Source organism: Anas platyrhynchos, chromosome 4, assembly GCF_047663525.1.
Source record: "Anas platyrhynchos isolate ZD024472 breed Pekin duck chromosome 4, IASCAAS_PekinDuck_T2T, whole genome shotgun sequence".
In the NCBI taxonomy this organism is placed as follows: domain Eukaryota; kingdom Metazoa; phylum Chordata; class Aves; order Anseriformes; family Anatidae; genus Anas; species Anas platyrhynchos.
The window spans coordinates 14,470,799-14,490,581 of record NC_092590.1 but is presented as its reverse complement, the minus strand read 5'-3'; the positions used below and the strand labels follow the sequence as shown (position 1 = coordinate 14,490,581).

General features: G+C 37.0%; 1 protein-coding gene across 1 annotated transcript in view; it reads left to right on the top strand.

Annotated features, from left to right (window-relative positions):
• The window catches only part of MMRN1 (multimerin 1), a 42,695-nt gene extending 23,481 nt beyond the window's left edge, over positions 1–19,214 (top strand). Inside the window, exons 5-8 of the mRNA XM_005019564.6 lie at positions 1,250–1,423; positions 6,436–8,415; positions 15,563–15,709; positions 16,863–19,214. Of these exons, the coding sequence (XP_005019621.4) occupies positions 1,250–1,423; positions 6,436–8,415; positions 15,563–15,709; positions 16,863–17,284 (2,723 nt within the window). The 3' untranslated portion in view covers positions 17,285–19,214. The remainder of the gene's footprint in view (positions 1–1,249; positions 1,424–6,435; positions 8,416–15,562; positions 15,710–16,862) is intronic.
• Positions 19,215–19,783: the final 569 nt, after the last annotated feature.

The window sequence follows — 19,783 nt, the reverse complement described above, 5'->3', positions numbered from 1 at the left end:
CTGTATTTTCCCACATGCTATTGAGTTAGATATGATACATTTTTTTTATTTTTTTATTTTTTTACATATTAGAATATTTAAGAATCAAATTCTAGTCAGAACATTCAGGTTTTTAACTTGCTTTTTCTTGTTGTAGTCTTTAGGACCCTGTGCCTACAGCCTGTATTTTACACTAAGCCTGTGCCTACATGATTTCTGATTATAAGTGTACTGCCATGAGAAAAGACACTAATCCCATAATGAAAGTGACTAAAGATCAATAGCAATACTGTAAATTTGCAGTAATAAATATTTATCTGTATTGCTTAAGAATCTTATGCATAGCAATTTGTTAAGTCATGGTATAGTTTGGATAATGTGGTGTAGTATATTATGTGTATAATGTATGTGTATAGGCCATTTGAACTCGATTGTTGAAGGACCTGAAGAGATTTTATAGCTTTGCATACAGGAATTAAATCATTTAATTTTCTCAATATCTCCTGAAAATCTCAGACTAAGTCTCGTTCCTGTCAGCTGTGAAACTCTGGTGGATAGCTGATGTTTCATGAAGTCTCAGTTTGCAAAATCAAGGCCTTCTTTACCAGTATCTTACAAGCATTCAGATAGGCCTTTTTGCACCTGAAGAGACTACAAATGCCAGGAAAAATTTGGGCACGTTTTGAAAAAAATTGACTGAACAGGTTGGACATCTTTTCTTAGTGACAGACTAATTATTCTGAAGTCATTTATCTATTAGCTGTTTTTCTGACTTTTTCCCTTGCTGCTCTGTTGAACAAGTCTTTATTTTGACCCCAACACTGAAAATATGATGTGTTTCTTCAGCAACAAGCCTTGGAAATTCATGAAGTTATGCTATAAATGGAAAGTAAAAATCAATGCTTTTGTGATTATGTTAAAGGAGGTAGGGTAAATGAGAGTTAACTGAATACCCTTAGGGTGCTAGGTGGAGAATGGCATTATGCTGATTAAAATATGCTAACCATTCAAAGTACTCTTCTGGAATTATAAATGCTTTATAATGGATACAGATGCTTCAGTAATTATTTACTGCTGTGCTGCTGAATGTCACTAATACATGATACATGACAAAAATCAAGATGATTCACTCCAGGCTAATAATTCAGAAACTTTTCACTGCACTCTCAGCTAATGTCTCTCAAGTCAATTACATTTTATTTTTACCCTCACAATTTTGTAATGTTACTTTTTTTTTTTTTTCTTCTTCTCATTTTGTTTTGTGAACAAGCACTTACACAAAAAATGAACGAGAAGATTAGCAGCCAGGAGATGAAACTGACTTTTCTACAGAAGAAGGTTGACAACATTACTGCTGCCATGAATGATGCAAGCAAGACTCTTTCTTCTCTGGAAGGCAAAATCAATGAAGATAAGGGCAGAGACCTCCAGTCTTTTCTAAAAGGTAAGAAAAATAAATTAATGTAATCACTCACCCAGTTAAAGGTGCCAGGAAAAAAAAAGAAAAAAAGAAAAAAGGAAAAAAACAATTATCGGCTGTCTTATTCTATTGTTCAACATTTGGAGGGAGAACTCTTGTTTCATAACAGAAAGATTTTTATTTTTTTTTTTAATTTTTAATTTAAGCATTTTTTATGGTATCTTTTATAGTAACAAAAAGGACTTACATTCTTATGTACTACATCATCTATATGGTAACTTAAGCTACTATCAACGCATTTTCTCTTACTTAGAGCTTCTGCAGATTTTCTTATCTCTGCTTTTAATTTACCTGACAGCTGCTAAAGGAGGTAGCATTTGCTTTTATACTAAGTTCAAGCAATATTCTTTAACACATAATTCACATATGCAGAGGAAACATAGAAGGATTTCTGTAGTTGCATTTATAACATGTCAAACATCCCCCTGAATAATTTGCCTGTGATAACATTAGGCTAACTTTGATAAAGATCTGTGCTCATGAGCTAAAAATCAAGTAAGAAATTATCCTTCTTCTATTGGATGAATGAGAAAGACGTAGACAGGGATCAGAAGGTTGGGCAGATTTTTATCAGCAAAATTATGCATCCATTCTTTGTAAATCCCACAGCAAGATCTGTTCGATACTTATATAGAAACAGTGCTTAAGAAACAGACTGGGACAGAAGCTTTCATTTCCTTGATATGCAATACTTTCCTATTTTTTCAGGATTTTTCCCAAACTGATTGTATAATATGTTACAGAATCCAGAGAACTTTCTATTGATTAAAAATAACATGGGGGAATTGGAACTTTTTCACAGAGGTAAAACTAAATGAAGCAATAAGTGCTTTCGTATTTCCCTTACAATTATCTGGTGTTGTCCCATTTCATGTATTTTCAGTTCTCTTTTGTTTCCCAAGTTGCTCATGCCAAATGCTAGATGGCTCTCTTGTACCCTGGATCACATTTATCCCATCTCTCACTTTGTGACCTGCTTTCACCTCTACACATATTGCTAGATGGCATTCTTGACCCTTGGGCATACATTTAATTTGTCTTTGAATATTTCCCATTTCCCTTTCGCTTTCTCTTCATTCTTTTTTATATTCCACTCATTCTAGCTGTCATTTTGATGCTATTCCAAGAGGTCATTTGCTGTGCTCCTGCTTCTCCATTCCCTATCTATATTTAGGGGCCCAAGTCCTAATTAAAATGCACAGTTAAAAAACAACAAAACAAAACAAACAAACAAACAAACAAAAAAAACCACATTATTTCCTACTTGTCTGTAAATGTGGTTTAAGTTTTTATTGTTTTTATCTACCACGTTCTATTTTATACCTGCTTCAATGAAATCCCCTCTTGCTGGCCTTTTTTTGATTTATGTCCTTGATCTACCTCCTAATCAGGTAGCTGTAATGAAAATGCTGCCATCAGCTACTTTCCTTAACTCTCATTATGGGCACTCCAATACAGGTTATTCTTGGCTTGTACATAGGTAAACAGCAGGAATGAATGGAACAGGGGAGAGAGGACAAGCTTCATGTTTCTGTTGGCTCATGTAATAACATTAAAGGGCAACTGTAGTTTCTGCCCAGGGAGTATCATTCTGTCATATCCCAAGTGGGCAAAGAATATTCTAAAGAAACTGAAACTGTCAAGAGTTCCATGCTGTCCTCTAGCTCAGTACAGACGCAGAGCATACATCAGAGTTGCTAAAATTACTGTTAGAAGCTCACCTGAAGCAAAACACTTCACAAGCTTCCCCACTACCACTGCCTGCTGAAGCAATATGCTTTCAAAGAATAGCTAAGACTGTACTTCCTTCATGTTATTCAGGTTTCTTCCTCCTGCCTTTGCATTTTCTTTGCATGATGCCCACCTCCTTTCTCACAAACATTATTCACCTTTTTTTCATATCAGAAATTCTAATGGCTGCCCAGATTTTTATCAAGGTTTGTTTGGAGTGAAGTCTTTTTCTTTGAACAAACAATTCAATACAGTTTACAAAGTCTTTATTTCTTGTTTTTATCTGTAAATAGACTTTGGTCCCACAAATCTGACATCTGTTGATACAAGGTGACACTGTAGTAACTGATATGCTCCTCTAATTTGATTATTGAAGTCTTCCATGCACTTAAAAAGACTGCTTTCAATACTCAGGAGACTCATTGTACTTTTTACTTGTCTTGAGAAAATGATTTGGCGTTCTCCCTTTCATTTAATAAACTCTGCTTATTTTTTGCTATTCTTTCTTCCTTCTTTCATCCACATCAAGCCCTTTTATATACTCCTTTCCTCTTCATTATTAAAATGCACACTCCTTTAAAAATGAACTCAGCAATGGAGAGTTAATCACTTCGAAGTCAGAAATGTCATTTACAGCTGGATGTATAACCTCAGCTCAGTCTCCTGTGTACATACATTTATTTTGCACACTATTCTTCAAATAGTAATTGAAACTGCAGAGGGAGTATATGTTGACACAGAGTAATTACGCACTGTGGATTTCAGCCAGGGAGTTAAAATTAAAATTCATAATCTCATAAAAAGTTCAAGAGATCCTTAGTGATCACAGGTAGTTTGGAACTTTCCATTTCAAAATGAGCAACAGAAAGATTGAGTTGCATCCATGAATGTACTCACATGTATTCTTAGCTCAAGCTTAAGATTGTCACCAACAGCAGGAATTTGGTTCAGGTTTTCCTGTGAAGTATGCTCCCACAGCCTCAGGTAGCAATAAATTCATAACAGTACTTGCTTACCAAGTACCTAGTTGTCCTAGCCAGGAAACAATGGAAAGAAACCCCAAGTTGTTTGTTTTGTCAGGTTTCATCATCTTGGTAATAACAAGAACACCTGAAAACCAGAGCTGAGCTCCACAAAACACCCATGATTCAGCTAAATAGAGTAGGAATGGGAGAGGAGAGGCTGGCAGTTTTCATCCAAATATGTTGCTGACATGAAGAAATGGAATGAATTCCTCATAGAAGGCATAGACTAACTTTGTTTTTTTTCCACAGCCATTAAACTTCTCTTCACTCCTTGTGACTCTTAAAACTACAAAATATTTTCTAGCACCTTCAAGTATCCTGACCAAATCATCAGTGATAATGGTTTCCTCTACATGTCAATTATTTTATTCTTCATTCATATCTTGGGTCCTCCCCTCAGCTGCCAGTATATCCTCATTTTTGAATATCTTGCTGTTTTTCTTTTAGTGAAGTTCATCGACAAAACTCTGCATATATGTGTGCACATTCATGTATACATATTTGTCTAGTCATTTACTTGCTGTTTGGGTAGTCAAAAGTGAAAAAATAGAGGCAATCTCAATATTATCACTTTGTTGTTTTGCATATTGTATGTAAAAAAAAATGCTGTAACATCTGTGACCACAGTTGACAGTAACTGAATGTATTGCTTGGGAAACTTCATTTTGTTTTTCTGAAGTGGCTTTCTTCTATGCTATCAAATTTACTGCACCTGCCTATTATATCCTACCTTGAAAAAAACACTTGAACAAGTGACAGATTTCTCCCCTAAGCATCAGAGATGTTTACTGTCCATTTTACCAGACATAATGAAGACTGAAACTCATTTATAGTTCATAGAAAGCAGCCATTATCAGTTACATTAGCCTGTTTACAGCTGGAAGGACACACATAATTCAAATGGATTTCCTGAATAGAAAAAGTACTATGTTTCTAGCTTTCTGAACAAAACCATTTTTATTGAGACTTTCTTTTGCACCCTTGGGGCCCAGAGCTGTATTGGCATTTATTGTCCTTATGTTTTATGGGTCTGATTTCCTGCCACTTATATTGCTCTTGCTGAGAATGTATTTTCAAATAAGGTTTCAGAGTTTGCCTTGCTGTTTTAGAGGTGAAGGCTCCAGCCCTCAGACTGGATATAGCATTCCAGGCTATAGAAGTAATTTAGAGGAAAACAGAGAAAGGCAAAGGAAGTGTTTCTATCTTTATCAATAATTTTTAATCTGAAAACTGATAGTCATCAAGGTATTGTAGAGCTTGAAGAGTATAATCATTATATGGCAAGCTGGCTACAGGGTCATTGGTGTTTGTGCAAAGAATGTTTCAGTGCTTTAACTGGACACAGGGGCTACCTTTGGAGAAAAAAAGAAAAAGAAAAAAAAAAAAAGAAAAAAGAAAAAGTCCTTCTAATCTCATAATGGAGCAGAATTATTGCTCTAATTAATTCAATATTTTTATGCAGCAGTCTTGATGGACAGTATTTTATGACTGCTTTTACCCACTTAAGGCTATACAGGATTCATATTTTGATATTTTACACAGGAGCATAATTCCCACATAATTACCTTTAACCATTGCTTTTCAGGATCAGTATTCCTAGGAGCTATTAAAGAAGTTATAGTATTCAAGACTAACTTAAAATGTGTACCTTAAAAGTCTGTCTTTTGCAACATTTTTATCATACCTTAATTTTAGATATGTAATAAGGCTATTACTTTTATTTTCTTCTTTCTCACTATAGTGTGCCATATGATCACATGTCATACATGATAGAATAGGAAGGTAATAATAATCTCTGCTATTACTTCTTCTTGACCGTAATGTTGTTAAAGCCATTTTTTTTCTTACATTCCAAATGGAGAAAGGACACCTTGTTTTCTTCTGAGCAAGCCACAAAAGCATACAACTCTCCTAATTTCAGTGCTCAGAGACAGCTTATCTAGGCAATCAAAACTGAAACTATATATGCAGCAGATGAGTTTGCATTTTCAAAATAATAGCAAATTTCCCTCTGATTTCATTAAAAGCAGGGATGAGACTTCATACAAGTAGCCATCTTCTGTGTTCCTCAGCTGCACATTTTCCTCTGTGGGTGGGTAACCAAAGTGGGCATTTCACTTCCTTATAGCACTGTGCTCACATTGTGGAGAGAAAAAAAATATAAATAAATATTTCTGACTATTGATTTGATTGTTTGCATATTTATCCTTTCTCCCAAAGGTCTCAAATCCAAGAGTATTAATATGTTAGTCAAAGACGTTGTCAGAGAACAGTTAGAAGGATTTCGAAGAGAAATGCAAGAGAGCATTGCTCAAATTTTCAAGACTGTGTCTAGTTTATCAGAAGATCTTGAAAATACAAAAGAATTAGTCAAACATCTGAATGAAACCCAACAAAAATTTGCTCAAGAGAAAGAGAGCGGGCCAACAAAGCTTGACATTCTGGAGCTAAAAAGTCATATGGTGCAGATGAAAGAGGAAATGACCCTAACTTGTGACAAGCCTGTGAAAGCTTTACAGAAAAAGCAGAAATCCTTGGAAGAGAACTTGGAACATCAACAGTCAAGAAGTGTCATTTATTTTGAATCTTTAAATAGGACCCTTACTGAAATGAAAGACGCTCATGAACAACTTTTATCAGCTGAACAGTCTTCAAATCAAAACATCCCTTCAACAGATCAAGTCACAGAGTACAACATTACAGAGTACATGTTCACACTGAATGAGAAAGTAAAGAAACAGGGCCTGATGGTGCTGCAGATTTACGATGACTTAAGAATCCAGGACAGCAAAATCAGCAATCTCAGTGTTGAACTGGAAATTCAGAGAGATTCTGTTCTGGGAGTCTGTGATGACATGTTGTCAGAGAGCAGAAAGGATTTCCAAATGCAGCTGGCAGCAACCCAAGAGAACGTGCTTATCCTAAACAGAAGTCTCTCTGATATGGTCCTTCCATTGGACAGTAAGATTGATAAAATGAATGAGCAAATTAATGATTTGTGCTATGACATGGAGATCCTGCAACCCTTGATTGAACAAGGGGCACCTTTTAGTCTGACTTCAGAGTATGAACACCAAATTCAAGCTGAAGCAATCAATGAAAAGCTTGAAAACCTCACAACTGTCATTAACAGAATGAGTTCTACAATCAAGGGACTTTCTAAAACTCAGGAAGGACTTAAAAATGAATCTCAGGCTTATCAGGAACTCTTTGACAGTCGTATTAATGAATGCTCTATGGAAATAGAGGATGGATTAAACAAGACCATGACAGTAATAAACAGTGCTATTGATTCTATTCAAGATAACTATGTACTTAAACATACGCTACATGCCCTGAAAAATGAGACTGAGGTCTGCTGTAGCAAAGCGGAGAAGCTGGACAGCCTGCTGGCTCTAATTTCCCAGTTCCAACAGTTGAATGAAACCCTCTGGACATTGCTTACTGGCAAGAAACAGGAATTCACTTCACAAGTAGTTACACCCATTTCTGATCTTCCTTATGTAGAGTCTGACAAAATTATGCTCCACAATTTCAGAAGACTTTACTATATTTTAAATGAAACATCATCAAAAGTGGACAGTCAACAAAAAGAAATCACCCGACTGGAAGAAAAAATATTTGACTCTGTGGAGGAATCTAGGGACCATGAGGTTCGCCTCCTGGGTGTGGAGTCAAAAATTTCTAAGTTTTTGGCAAATAACTGTGTCTCACTGAAGAAAAACAAGGCTGCCTCAACAGAGAAAGAACAAATGATCTCACTTCAGCTCCAGTCACTGAATTCCAGGATTAAAGCTCTGGAAGCCAAGTCTATCCGATTCTCAAACAACATTCCACTTCTGAACAGGACTGCTCATGAAGCCTGGGGGCTGTGTCAGGATGCCAACAGCAGCATCCAAAAAGTGAATGCAAGTATACCTGTGCTAATTAAACTTGCACAGCCAGATATTCCCTTACTGCAAAGAGGCCTCAAAGAGCTCATTGAATCTGTGCTTGAAATAAAAGCAGGGAGTATCCTGATGAATTTAACTGAGCATGTTGACATACTAGTGGCAAGTGCAATGAACAACATCACCAAGCTTCAGAAGCAAGTGAAACCAACAATAAAGAAACCAGCTCCAGTGAAAAAAGGGACAACAAACTTCACCATGAGCCTGCCAAGCCGAAGTCAGAGGAACACAGATAATACTATAGATTCAGGTAATGTGTTTTAGTTTAGGAAAAATTTTTGTAATAACGGGTGTTATGTAATTGGTGAGATGAACTGAGTCAGAGAGTAGTCTTAACAGGTGTCATAATAACTTAAGGAGAAGGAGAATAAAAACTCAGAGAATGCCATAGTGTTTTGGAGGAACTTGAGGTTACTCTTCCAAGAAGGTTTATTTTTCTTATGAGGAGACTTTGCAATAAGACATCCCAGAAGCTCCATGTAATTTTCCTTAATAAATTCACATCTAATCAGTTTAAGATATATGTGTATGCACACACTCAGCTGAGGACCTGACCTTTCAAACCTAACCATCAATTTAGAGAAAATCTAAACTACAATAATTTTGTGCCTGCATCTCAATTAGCAATTTCAGTAGAAATGTGAAACTTGGGAGAGATATCTATCTATTGCATCAGTCCTTTGCAGCATCAATGGGGATGAAAGGTATTAAATACCTAAGCAAATGAATACACCAAATGATTGCAAAGAAGCTTTTGCCATCTCCTACTTGAATTCATTAAGATAAGTTACAATAATAACAGTGTTCTTGCAGAATCAGTAGTCCAGCTAATAAAGTGTGTTTGACTCTTGAATTCATCTAGAGAATGGCTCAACTGAGTAGAAGCTGCCATTCTTAAAAAGGACATTTTGAATATGATTGGCTTCCTTACTTAAATTCAAACATCATCACATGAAATTAATTTATATGGATGAATTCATAGAAATACAAAAGTTATGCCTTTTGGCATCATATCTGAGTGAAAATCGATAGCACAAGCTGATGTTTTATGGAAATATAGTTTCTGGAAAAAAAAATCCTAGAGGAGACTAATTCACATTAAAACAAGCGAGACAGACTCCTAAATGACATGTGAATGTCCAGATACTTTTGAATGTCAAGACTTAAATCTTTTCTATACAGCATTCATAAATGTATGAACATTTCTGAAAGCATATTTCGTCCCTGTTGTAAGCAGATGTAGTGGTAGAAAGGGCTATGGCTATTGCTATGGTGCAGTCTTGCCTTCCATCCCTCCTTTTTTCCTCCTGTCCTATATACAGCACTTTTCAGTAATCAATGGAAAGGATGCGCATTAAAGCTCTAATCCCACAAGTATCTGACTCATGATGAACTCCATTCCCACTGAAGGACTTAACACACTTCAATTAGAGGGAACACACAGCTATTCCAACAAGCAGTCACACTTAAAAATGCACTTGCTACAAAGAAAATAATTTATTTTAACATATTGAAACAGCAATTCTTTCTCGGTCATTTCTGTTTTCTGCCTGTTCTCACCACTGCACGGGATGGAAATTCAAAACCCTTGATCACAATTAAAACTAGGTGAAAATGAGATCTGATGTCTTTGATCCCTCCTGAGTCTTCTACTGTTTTGGAAACTGTCACCAGTGCCACCTGCCTGGAGCACGCAAAGTTGCCACCTGCGTTAGTGAATTAATGTCTTTCCTATTTATTATTTATCTCATGCCATATTTATTAAATAGCTTACTTGATAACATTAACTATGTGCTCGCACTTACAAAAAGTGCAGATCATTGCAGACATAACAAAGCCGTATTTTTAAGCAAGGTCTTTAAGTAGCAGTGTTTATGCAGTTTTCCAGCAGTAATGAAATTTTGCACTCAATGAAGTTTGTTGCCTAGCAAAGTCATACATTACATTTCCATAAGTTAAAGAAGTCAGACCATTGTCTTAATTAACAAATATCCATCTTCTACATCAGTAGATTTTACTTCTCCAGGAAAGCTTTTTCTCTCTAAGTTCCATGAGACCATCCAGAGATATGTGCTGGCCCTACTAAAGTTTCTAGAAGAAATCCTAAGGTACAATCAGCTAATTATAAAATGCATTAGCTCTTAGACCATCATTTTAATCCACAAATCATATTCTATAAACAGTAATAAGGTGAATATCAATTCTCATTGATTCTAACATGTTCAATATTCTATTCTACTCTAACAGACTGAAATTTTTCATTGGCTTTAATGTGTTCAGGATTTGGCCCTGAGGTAACACTTTCCACAACAATCATTTGATGTCAAGGAGAAACATTGTGAGTTTCCACTATGTATGCAGGTACATGCAAGTTTGAGGACTTCTCAAGTTGTGGATTGAACAAAAGAAAATCTTTTTTTTTTTTTTTCAGCTAGAAGGTGGAATATGTGTGAGGAATACAGAATATCTCTCTCACCTGATAATAACTTAATAGCTATGTGGAGTGGATAAAAAAGCAATTAGGATCTTAAGATACTTTCAAGTATCTAACAAAGGGGCAAAGACATCCTTTAAAGAAAAAAAAGTAATAAACTCTTCATTAGCCTTGGTTATGGATTATGTCTGGTCCTACCCTCCAGTACACTGTTCTACTGCAAAAATGCACGATGCAGAGCAAGGGCAGCTTAGCTAAGTTCCAATTTTCCCATTGCCATTTAGTGTTGGTTTTGTTCTCTAGAGAACCTAGAGGCTGTTACAGTTTTCAAAGTTGAATGCACTCTTGGGGCATGTCTTGTGTTAGTTGTGGCTATGCCTTATTCAGATTATTCTGCCCTCCCATCACCATGAATAACTGAGAGTTCAACTGTGTTATATTTATGTATTTAAAACAGTGCATCATTGTAAGATAAAGGTCATTTAATTCTTCATCTTCTTTTGATCTCACTCCAGATCTTAGTACACTCTTAGTACATCTTAATACGCTCATCTTAGTACACTCATCTTACGTATCTTAGTATACTCACATGGGAATGACAAAAATCAGTGTTCTCAGTACACTGGAGAATGAAGTACCAAAGGAGTTAAAGTGTATTTAAGATTTCAATAATAGTTACATTTTATCTCCTATCTTCTTGCTTCTGTCAAAAACTCAGCAAAGCAAGACAATTCCCTGTACTGAAACGATGGTCAGTGCTCCTAACTTTCAATAGGCTACATTCTACCTTTTAGTTTTAATCCAAGCTCCCATTTGTTTGTTTCAGCAGGAACTACACACTGAAACTGAGGGCTAAGTCAGAGTGTTTGCAGTTGTATATGTGGAAATCATTTTTTTTTTTTTCTGTCAGGTTTTAGTTTCTCATGATTTCTGACTCCTGACATAAATGCAAGCCTCCATTGCCACTCTTTCATTAAATCCTGCAGTGAATTTAAACAAATTAAATATTTTGATCCTGTGTTCCTGTGATCCACTAGTTTGATGATTATTCTAGTTGAGTTTGATGGCACACACCTCCATTTTGCATAATTACACTTCAGACTAACAGGTGGATGAAATTTCTTTGTTGTATTTAATTTAGTAAACCTGAAAAACATCATGGTTGAAGTGTTAGATATCTCTGTTTAACAAAGAAGCACCTCAACAGAGTTGCCAGAGTCTAAGTAGTTCAGGTCAAGTTTGACAAACTGCCTCCACCTAAAGCTGGGGAGAACAGCTGCAGTGATGAAAAGGCCTCCTGTCGTCCTCACTTTTTGTCCAAGATCACTGTGTGGTGAGTGTGCCTTTTTGTAACTTGGATAACTTGTAACTTCACAGAGCACTTGCACCCGAATTCCCTACCAAGGCCCTGAGGGCACCAATAGCCTGCATTGCCCCAGGCAGCCTGACCCCTGCCCGTATGACTGAGAGCCCCAGTCCAGCTCAGGCCAGGATTCATGATCTGGTCTTTTGTGAGTCATGCTGGGCTGTGGCTGATCCCTGCTGATGTGATGGACCTGCCTCACTCTGCTCGTCACCTCTCCAGGTAATGCTCTAGCTCAGCTGTCACCTTCTTCTCGTGCCTGTCTGCCCTGGTGGGCAGCCCCTCACCTGCAGCCCCATGTCACTCCTTGCATCCTGGCTACTGAGGATGCTCACTGCTTTTTCCGCTCTCAGATTTCCAATCTCTTAAGGCTTCCACAGAGATAGCTACAGATAACCAAATATTGAGAAAACACTGGAAAGTCATTTCTTGTTCAGACACTTCCAAACTGAACCACTGGAGTCACTTCTTTCCATAGGGAGACTATTAGATTGCTAAATATTTCATTTACTTCTAAATAATGCTGCAGTAGATACTGACAAATCTTCATTATTTGTTTGAAGAGTTGTTTGTACAGCATTGGCAGCCTATTTCCCAAAAGAGTTTCTGGATGCTTGCCCTCCCAAAGAGTAGAAAAACTTGGCATTAATACGCTATCTCCACTCTTACTGTTCTAAGCGTAAATAACAACTGCATTTCATTTGTTCTCCACTATTCATAGCTGCAATTAAAGTTTTTCATCCATTTTCTAAAGTGTTTCTTCTTCCTCATCTACACTACTAAACTGTGAAAGATTAATTAAAAATAGGATGTGTACAATAGTAAGAAATCTTTTCCTAATCTGAAACTTTTGGCATCTTTACCCCAACTAGAGTATCTGTCACATGGACACAGTGTTCCAGAATGCCCTTCAGCAAGGAACAAAAAGAAAATGCAGGGGAGAAGAGCAGCATCAGCCAGAAGTGACAGCAAAAATATGCTGTTGTAAAACACACAGATGTTACACATAGATTGCTTATTCCTTGGAGGTCTAGGGCATTGGCCTCTTACTCTAAAACTCCTTATTTGACTCTAGTCTTCACAGATTCTCCTAGCTTGTAGAAAGTAAAGCAAACCCCAGCAATGCTGCTCCATGAGGGTTAATTTACAAAAGTAAAGCTATGTCTGAATTTGGTTTAACTCCAAGGTTAAATTCAGGCAAAATCATCCCTCTGCAGACTGCTAAAACACTGGTCTCAATCTCATTATCATTTCCTTTCGTGTGATCTTTTTCCTGTTTCTTGGGTATACTTGCTTATGATAAGCAGAGGACAATTAGCAGAGAATGTGCTGTGTTTCTACACAAAACATTCTATGGTATTTTGGGAATATGATACAGTCGACACAATCAGCTGTTTTCCTTCCTTTTTCTGCTTTCCTTTAACACAACTTCTAAACCGTTGTGGACACTTGGCAAATATGAGTGAAAAATAACTTCAATTAAATCTGCAGCAAAACTATAATCAAGGAAGAAAAGCATAATTTCCTCGTGTCCAGTTGCCTGTGCTGTGACCTCCATCATGAATTACTGAGTTCCTTTATTTTAGGCATTATAGGGTGAACACCATTTTCTGTGAAAAAAATTACTGTTGTGTTTTTAGGTCTATATGGTGCATCAGTGCAAGTTCAAGTGGCACAGTACAGTATGCTTTAGCATTCTACTCTCTGAACTAAAATTTCCTGTGGAATTTAGTTGCCTTAATGCAGCAGTCTGTGAAATAGTCCGATAGGAATCTTAGCTAACTGTGGGAATTACTGGAATACCTATGTGAAGATCCAGTTTAATACTTCCTTGGCAATAAGTAAACTCTTTCACGAAAGGCTTTTTCAGTTCCTACATACCAATCTAGATTTATCACAGGACTATATGGAGTTCTCTTTCCACAGCTCTACTGGTAGTTACTGGCAAAGAAAAGTTTCGTTTTCTAAAACATCCAACTTTTATTTGACCAAAGCAAAAGAAAAAAAATATGTATAGTTTGGGAATACTTTGTGTTTCAAATTTTTCATAGTGATGTTTAATTTTTAACATAGCTTGAATGTTGTTCCTCCAAACGGCTATGACAAAACATTATATAATTGCACTCAGTAATTATGCCTCTGAGCTCAGAAGCACTGGAATTACAGATTTCTCCATATCGGTTGAGCATGATTTGGCCAGGACATCCTCAGTGAAGATGCTCTGCAAAATCATCAATAATTTTTATTGCTTGAAATATAATTTTTTTTTTACAGCAATTTTGGTGGATATTCTGGAACTGAGTTTATTTATGGACAAAGAACCAGTACTGGAAGTGGTTTAGATAGCTTTTAAGATCTTTCATCTCTAGTAGCTGGCTCACCCCCAGTGGTTGTGACACATTTGGATGAATAATGTCATAGACAGGACAGCCTATCCTCAACACCAGAAGTACAAAATCTGTGTTTTGCTACACCCAACAATGAATTGAATATGCCCTTTGAGAACAACTTTCTGTGCTTGCATTAGTTAAACCAAATCAAGACACAGATTTGCTTGAAGCAACAGAAAAAAAAATCATTTAATTTGTCTTACCAAAAGAAGGAAATAAAATTGGATATGTCAGCATTGCCTCTCCAAGTTTTGCTGTTTGTTTCTGAGGGGCTCCTGCAGTCAGCTCCAAACCTCTCAGCACATTCCCATTAATAAGCTTATCCATCCTACTTCTTTAATCACATGATCACAGACTGCCTGATTTTCACTGTGTCTTGTTTTGTTGCAGTGTCTAAGAGCTACAATACAGTAAGAGAGGATGAGGACTGAGCCAGCTGTGTGATAGTCAGCAGAGAAAGTCAACTGCCAGTTGATGCTGGACAGACTGCAGGTCTCTGTGCCAGAAGGGGTGGATTCTCAGCACCTTCACCTCATTATGGGAATGAGTATCTTCCAGATTGAACCTGTCCCAAGGACCATCTGTAGGTCCACCCCGCCTTAAATTGTTATAGAAGGACTCGTGTCAGGAACAGCAGAAGGAACATTTCCTAATGCTTGGCTGTAACCAGGCTTTGCTGGCTTTAAACTTTTATTACGAGGAGGGAGGTCATTAAATTTAAGGAGGAAGGAATGGGGAGAAATGAGCAAGGAAAGGTTGCTATTTCTTGACAGGACTCTCTTGGACTATGCAATCACAGCTGTTCAGATATCTCAGTCTTTTAATACTTCTCATGTGTGGCAAGCAAGATGCTCCAAAAAAGGTAGATTTATAATATCTTTCATCTTATTACATGTATCTGACCCCCAGAGACAAGCAGAACTAAGCTTTTATAGGTATTTCTGAATAATTTGGAGACCAGCTCAGGATATGCTATGTTCAGGGAAAGAGGCCGGCTGAATTAGCAGAGATGCTGAACAACCTGGACAGGATCTGAAGTTAGCCTTCACACAGAACCTCAGCAGAAATGACACCAGCTTTATGAATTGATGAAAAGACCATCCAAAATCCAAAATATTGAAAATTTGGGCAATGTCACTGTAATGACTGTTTGGGTGTGTACATGCCATTGAAACTTAAGGTTGTTGGTTTTTATCCCTCTCTATCACAGGGCAGTATTCAGCTTGTGTCAGCTCCCCATGCCAGAATGGAGGAACCTGTATCAATGACAGAGAGAATTTTATTTGTGCTTGTCGCCACCCCTTTGGAGGAGTCAACTGCAGTACGAAGCTGGTGGACGACAATTCTCTGAGTGTTGGCAAGTAAAAAATTTAGTAGTGCAATATGCTAGCAGCACGGGCATTTGCCCCAAGGTCTAATTAGAGAGCATTTGCTGGTCAAAGGTCTCACATTTCACTTTAATGAGTACCAACTGAAGAAGTAATGTCCTGTGTTTTGGTGCTGAAGACATCAATTCCTGTGGGTGACTCTCGATCTCTTTCTTTAATATGACCAGACAATAGGATTAAATTGGGTTGGGACCAGCCATAATAGCTGGAAAGCTCCCTGCTGACTTGTGCAGAAGGCTGCTGAAGGAGGGAATGCAATAGATGTAGCTGAACATGACATCATGGAATTCAAGGGGGGAGGTGAAATCACATCACTTGGGAATACTAGCTTCAACACTGCATGAAATGCCCTATAAATACCACTAGCTATCATAATATATGGGACTATAGCCTGGAGGAGTCATTTTAGGCATACCTCTGATTTTCAGTAGCAAACCATACATCCCTTGAAAGATATTTCAAAGAAGAAAAGTGCAAACTGTGCTTATTCAGCCCAGAAAACAAATAAATAATTTACATCCAGGCTGCATGGAATGAGAATTTAATGCAGCTTTCAGCAGCTGTTTGGCTGATTCTCATTCATGACAGCATATGAATAGTGAATAAAATCATTTTTACAGTGGCAGGGAATCACAGTGTGCATGCTCAGCTGGAAGAGAAACACATATACTTTTACTCCCTCATTTAACGTCAGGAGGACTAAACCTCTCCACTATTTGTCTAAGATTTGTGGAGAAAATTCTTGGCTTCAGCACACGCAGATGAACAATGAAAGATATCATGGGGTGGGGGTAGAGAGGGGAAAAGAAGAAAGAAAAGAAAAATAGCACCTCTCTTCATGTTAACTTAGCATAGTCCATCACAGTTACCTTGCTTTTTTCTAAATTCCTTCTTTTGTGGATACACCTAGCACTAATTCTGAAGAAAAATGCTTTTTTATACAATATGGAAAAACTGTGTGCTCATGTAGAAATACTGTTTTAGTTGTTCAAATTACTCAATTATGTGACTTCAGAAAAGCTTTTTCTGATCTTCTTACTAATCCAAGTCTACAATATAACAGGAAGAATGAGAGGGAAATGCCATGGATATTACTTGAAATTGTTCTTTATTCCTTTCCAGATTTTTCAAAGGGATCATACAGATATGCACCTATGGTGGCTTTTTTTGCCTCTCATACATATGGGATGACGACTCCAGGACCCATCAGATTTAATAATCTGGATGTCAACTATGGAGCTTCATTTGCCCCCACAAGTGGGAAGTTCCATGTTCCATATCTTGGGGTGTATGTTTTTGAATATACCATTGAATCATTTAGTCCCCGTGCCTCTGGCTATCTGGTCATTGATGGAATAGACAAACTTAGTTTTCAGGCTGAAAATATTAACAGCAACAAGTACACTGACAGAGTAATTACTGGAAATGCCTTATTAGAATTAAATTATGGTCAAGAAGTCTGGCTCAGACTGGCAGCTGGCTCTATACCAGCCAAGTATCCACCAGTCACTACCTTTAGTGGTTACTTGTTGTATCGTACATAAGTCACTCATAAATGTATAAAGTAATCATCAAATGAAACAACTGGCATATAAATTTATCTTTGCCTTTAAAATACTTAATTTCTTTCACTTCAATAAGTTTCTGAAAGTAACCAAAGCAATTGCACTGGCATTTGTGTCTGATCCTACTAGTTGCTTGTGTGTAGCATGTACACACCTACAAAGAGTCCAGAGGCTGGGGACAGGGGAAAAGTAAGCATCCTTCTTCTATGAGTGAGAAACACAAATATAATTATTTTCTACATTTTCATCTCATAAATATACTTACATAAGGAAGCTGAGAATCAGTTCTCAAGAAAAATCAAAGCTGGTTTTGATGATCACTTTACAAACTGAGTGCACACCTAAGTGATGGATAGATTTGTTGATTCAGATGTTGGGTTACTGTGTAGCTCATTGTATCAAGTGATAGTCATGTATATATTGTTTGGAAAAAAAATATATATATATTTTTCATTTTGCCTGACATCATTGACCACATACCTAGAGAATTCTGCATTTAATTGTTTCAAAATTTTGTATGTAATCAGTATGATAACAAACTGTATTTTTTTTTTTTTCTAGCAGAAATAAAACAGGGAATACTTAGAAGTTGCATATTTATATACTCAAATCAGAAATAAGGTGGTCATTTTTCCCAGTGAATATAATTAGTCATGGCAAAAACATTACAATGGATTTAATGTACTCTTTCTATTGCTTGAAGCATTTAAACCACAGAGAGATTTTCCTTAGGTGACATTTGTTTGAGTAAGCATTATTATATGGGCTTCATATACATTTTGCTGTACAAACTTTGGCCTATGTATAAAATGTTAAATGAGATAATCATAATAGTCCTTTCCAAGTTTGAATTCTATAAATCTATTATTTTATTTTTTTCTGCATCATATTCACTAACTGTTAAGGCAAGATAAAATGAACTTTGATCTGAATAATCCAAAATGTGATTTCCAAGCATCAATACAATAAAAAACAACATATTTTCACATATGACTGCCTGTATGCAATAGCGGATCACATTGCCTCATAAAGTAACAGCTTGAACATACATGTGGATAAAAATAAGATAACTGAATTGTACATACTTATTCTAGAAAAATGCTACTACTGATGTATATGAATTGGGAATTATGTCCTAGTAAAATTTTACAGTAAAGTCAAACAAAAGAACACATACTGTAGTGCTCCCTCTGTCCCATCCTGTGTCCGTTCCCCCTCCCACACCCTGCCCCTCTTGAGTTTATTAAATATTTTCACTGCTAGATGGTAGACTAATTCTTCATTCTTAAGGGATACTAAGAGCAGTCACCTTGACCAGCAGTCCTAGCCCAGGACTCCTCCTGCTCGAGCCCAGGCCAGTGTCCAGGATTCAACTTCTGCTGAGCTGTGAAGTTGCTTATCTTGTTGGGAAGGGAAGTTATTCAAAGTGTCCTGTAACAGCAAACACCAGCAGCGTGTCATGCATAACATGACCTCAAATTTAACGCTGCTCTTAAATGCTAGAAAACCCAAGGGAGGGCAAAAAGTGATTTTACCATCTGCTCTAATCTTGGTTTAATCCTGCTGTGGAATATGAAGTCTATTTGACCTAGGGAAACGGATACAGCCTACTGCAGGCCAAGTTTTCCTATTGCATTTCTTTTTAATCTGAACACTGTTATCTGAAAGAAAGCCTCTTATCATTTCTTTGCCTACATTAGCTAGTTGGTTACATGTCAGAGGCTTATTTTCCGAGATTTCAAGGGAGATGAAAACTTTAGATAAAAGCCTATTTTCTGAAGCCTTAAATCCACTAATTAATTGTTAATGGATCCTGCAGCACATCATTAATCATACAAAATATCCTATGTTTCTTTAAAGGATCTGAAATAAATAGAGCCACTGTAATAAAGGTCAACTGCAAATCTCATTAACAGGTTGGAATGTTTTGCTGTTGCTTGTATTTTTTTTTTATTTTTATTTTTTTCTGAGGCCAGAAATCCTTTCACTTTCATGCCCAATGGATTCTCAATATACCATGAACGCTGAATGAGCATGCTACAGACCTTTCTCCTGTTGCATACTACATTTTTCTGTAAATACTCAAAGTCCTTGGTATGGCACTAACTCAGCCTTCCATATCATTGAATTTTATCAAACATAATGACCATGTGCCGCAATCCCCCCTTGTATGATTTTGTCATTTTAATGTGTTTAGTCTTCTTTACTCCTGCTATGGCTATGGCTAAATGGCATGAAAATTACTCTGCAGATGAAATTCAAATGACCCACCAGAGACTGCATCTCTGTTTTAATGTAACTTTCTTTGCCCTTGCTTCTCTTGCCACTAAATCGTTCAATCTGGCTCCTCATCTTCATAGGCACTATTTTTCCCCCCAGAGCCAGAAACTTTCCAGATCATGGTATTGGTTTTCTTTCCTCTTTCCTTCTCTCCCTCTCTTCCTCTCTGCCTCCCATCCTCCCTCCCTTCCTCCATCT